A 4,317-nucleotide genomic window follows, 5' to 3' on the forward strand; every position below is an offset into this window, starting at 1 on the left:
CCAAGGGCCCGAGTCTACTCCTAATGAATTCAAAATCATATCACATCACATCTTCCATATATCGTGATTGAAGATAAAATAAAGATAATTATTGGATCATTAACAACTCTACTCTATTTTCTCACGTGTTTATTGAGAATAAAATATTTATATTTACGATATAATTTTATAAACTTGGATGGTTGCAAGTCATCATCAAATCAAATCCATAGCTTACTTTTGAATTATATTTTTTCAGTAAATGGTGGGAAAGTTGGTGGGACAAGAAAACACTCAAAATTGAATTCGAAACGGAAAAATGCCAAACGAACATCATGATCGACACAGTGGGTGACTGCACTCTCACATGTCGAGGTGAGTCCCAAGTGATTAAAAAAAAATACCGACCTCCATATATGAGTGTGCGCGGTCATCCCCACAGTCATCCGTACAGGTCGTGTAGCTCGTTCCAAGCGAAGCGAAAGAGAAGTGGAGAGAAATACTATTGTCTTTTTGGGATTTGTTTGCTCTCCATATTAAAATACAATTACAATTACAATTACAAGTTAAAAGCAAAAAGAAGATAATATTAATAATTTTCAAGAAGTGCTCAGCTAAGACGGCGGCACAGGGTAATTCCATCACCCACTGGTAGCATGCAGATCTCAATCCTTGGATCAGCAGCCAAAGCCTTGTTAAGCTCCAACACAAAATCCCTGTAATACCTGACATACTTTCTCATTGGTGCATCAGGTGGGGCCACTACAGACCCGTTCCACAAGGTATTGTCGTACCCAATCACTCCCCCAACTTTGACCAAATCAATTAATCGCTTGTGGTAGTTGATATAATTGTCCTTGTCAGCATCCACAAATATAAAATCGAATGTTCCATGATACTTCGCCTGCAATTTGCATATTTAGAAAAATTCGATTTCAAAAAAGAGTGCATTATTTATAGTCCATGTATTAAGTCCTTGTTTGTTTTTACTAGAATTCAATTTTTATAAGATTTTAATAAAAGTTACGAAATGTGCGATTGAAAAATTATAACTCTCATCAAATATGTAGTTGAAATTAATTATTTATTTTGATTTAAAATTTTATCAACTTTTTATATAAACCAAAAATGGACTAAGTTTATAAAGTCTCTGTTTGATTTAGTTAAAAATCAAATTTTGAGTATATTTTGATAAAAGTCAATAAATGTATAATTGAAAAATTGTGGATTCTATCATCTATAAAAATGTGTAATTAAGATTAATTATTGACTTTGATTTAAAATTTTATTATTTTTTAAATTAAACCAAACATAAGCATTATAAAATTTACGTCAATTGTTAAAATACTAATATCCATTTCTCTTTAATTCAAAAAATAAGATTGATCCCCATCTCGTGGGAATTAAAATAAAATTTTTAGGAGATTTTGATAAAAACTGATGAAATGTGTGGTTAAAAAATCGTGTATCACATAAAATATGTAATTAAAATTAATTATTAACTTTGATTTAGATTAAAATCTGAAATTTGATTTCTACTAAATTGGGGCTCAGTATAATTTTTACATGGTATTTATAGTCTTGTTAAAGAAAGATAAGGAAAAATAATTTAGTGGGTGTGTGGGTGGGCGGGTTGGTGAGACTCACATCTTCAATCATCTGATCAAGAACAGGCAAAGCAGGGCCTTCTTTGAAGTCAATTTTGTGGGCAACTCCAGCCTTTTCAATTATGTGCAAACCCAATTCATAATTGTCTCTGTTAATATCCATTGCCAATATCTGCACAATTGAAACCAACCCACAAAATCAAATATTCAATTCAATTCAATTTCAATTTCAATGCCTTATTTCCCCCTTTTCATATGTTAATGAATCGAATAATCGAAATCATTCGAATGAAAATTCTAAACCAGGTTCTGGAAATTTGGATACCTTCCCATCCTCTGGAAGTGCCAGGGCAGTGGCCAGGAGAGAGTAGCCAGTGTAAACACCAATTTCCATTGTGTTTTTGGCATTGATCAATTTCAATAGCATGTTCAAGAACTGCCCTTCATCAGCCGAGGAGGTCATAATATTCCTACATAACAATCAAATCACAAACAATAAACCAACGATGACGTATTGAATTAATAGAATTGATCTTCTGCCCCGTGCGCAGGATCAAAACTTTAGAATTGATCTCCTACAGTTGGATAAAAACTTTCGATCTCTGACGTGACAAAAGAACATTAGTTATGGTTTTCTAAATTTATGATCATTTCAAAAAACCAGAACTAAAGTTTTTTTACTACGTCGACGGTGAGAAAGTTTTATCTTGCCCACTAGAGGCAGGAGATGATCGAACCGAAATGGATAGACAGACTAGAATGATGAAACTCACCAGGGATGCTTGGCAGTCAATTCTCTGAGTTCTTTCATGGCCTCTGGCTCTCTTGGGTAGACACTAGTTTCAAGAATATACTACAATAACACACAAACACCAATCAAATACACCCACACGCAAAATTCGGATTGAACAAGAATTTATTTATTTTTTAAAGCCTATAGTACCTGGTAAAGAGCATCACTCTGCAGAAGGCTCTTGTGGCCAACCTCTTGATGTCTACCCTGATCACCGGTTTCCACTGACATTTTCTTAAATAATTTCTTATGTTTTTCAAATTTTCTGCTGGTGGTGGTGGTTGTCCCTGAGATGGAAAGGGGGGAAATGAATGGTTATATATAGATGGGATTTAGGAGCCGGTTCGGACTTGTGGCGTTTTCCTTTAATGGGGTGGATGGAATTGGACCGCCTGCCAAGCCGGTCGGGGGTTGGTGAAATTCCGCAGACCGGGTCAGTGAGGGTCCACAAAAGTAGTTAGGTGGGTCCTTGAATTCGGCCAACTACTGTTCTTTTTTATGACGCCAGGATGATTAAATTTTACGGCTTGGATGCACTTTAAATGTTGCGTATGGTCAATTCGTTACATGTGTGATGGTAGGATAGAGGTTATTAACAAATGCAAAATGGCCACGTGGTAATTGAGTTTGGTGAAAGCTTGGTGAAATTGCAGAGATAGGATTTCTAAGTCAGAGAATGTGGCAGGAACTGAAAGTCCATTGATTAGAATAAAATAATGTTTTTTAATGCGTCAGCACGATGATTTATCTAGTGTGCATTCGAAGAGTAATGATCGCGACTGTGAGTTTCCCTAACATAAACAAATAATAAATAAATAAATAATGTTCTTTAATATCAATATTAATATAGCCCTAATTTAGTTGATACATATTTGATTCATATTATTTGAAAAAATACATTCTTAAATAATGATTTGATATGATTTTAATTACATTCTTCAAGAAAATAATATCATACGCAAATTCAAAATTTTTTCTATTTTTTAAACGCACATTTATCATCAATACACTATTCAAAAAATGCATTTTTCTAAAATAATATGGCTCAAACAAGGGCATAAAGTTAATTAAATAAATCATGTGACATTGCATTTAAGTGAACTTATCATTTAATGACATACAATTAAAATATTAGTTAATGTTTGAAAATGCTTATAAACAATTTAAATAATAATTAAATAGAATTGAGTAGTTACTAAGTGTGTAATACTTATTCATCTCTCAAAATACATAAATGAAAAGAGGTTTCAGTATTTATAACAATAATAAATATGAGCCAAACTTTTCATTCCTCATTTTCCTTTAAAAAAAAAAAATACTAATGCCCGCATTAATAATAATGAAATCTAGACTTACATGACTCCGCATGTATCTATAAGGCCTCACCTCTAACAATTAAAAAAATCAGAAAAAATATTTTGAGAATAAAGATGGTAAAAACCTAAAAATTTTGGCCTATAATTATGGATATCATCATTGACACCAGAGTTTGTTAAGGGAAAAATTCATATATAAGAGATTAAATATGATACATCTCAAAACTAAGAAACAAAGTTTAAAAATTTCAAAATCAGATTTTTTTTTAAATATTATTTATAAACTAATTAATTAAACATATATTTTATTAATTAAATATATTAAGGTCGTAATCCTATACAATTTGCTCACAAATTATAAATTAATTGGTTACAAAATATTTCTCGATCATAATAAAAAAATTTATAGGTTAATTTATTTCACAATTACAAATCAAATATATTATACATCAAATTTATTCATCGATCATCAAATTAATAGATCACATATTATTTATTTGTCACTCAACACAAATTTTACAAGTCACAACTTATTTTAAGGTCAAAAATATCTAATTAAATAGTCAAAAATTAATTTTCAATCACAACTTATCAAAAATTGGTTTCCGTCATAAATAAATTT

The 4,317-nt window shown here is 31.4% G+C and overlaps 1 protein-coding gene across 1 annotated transcript; it reads right to left on the reverse strand.

Annotated features, from left to right (window-relative positions):
- Positions 1-213: 213 nt before the first annotated feature.
- Positions 214-2,650, reverse strand: LOC111387945 (caffeoyl-CoA O-methyltransferase-like). Its single transcript, XM_023012582.1, has 5 exons — positions 2,530-2,650; positions 2,360-2,439; positions 1,912-2,056; positions 1,627-1,758; positions 214-883 (listed from the first exon to the last, which is right to left on the reverse strand). Exons 1-5 carry the CDS (start codon positions 2,608-2,610, stop codon positions 590-592), a joined length of 732 nt encoding a protein of 243 aa, XP_022868350.1. The 5' UTR covers positions 2,611-2,650; the 3' UTR covers positions 214-589.
- Positions 2,651-4,317: the final 1,667 nt, after the last annotated feature.

The sequence above is a fragment of the Olea europaea genome, chromosome 3 (genome assembly GCF_002742605.1).
Source record: "Olea europaea var. sylvestris chromosome 3, O_europaea_v1, whole genome shotgun sequence".
NCBI lineage: Eukaryota > Viridiplantae > Streptophyta > Magnoliopsida > Lamiales > Oleaceae > Olea > Olea europaea.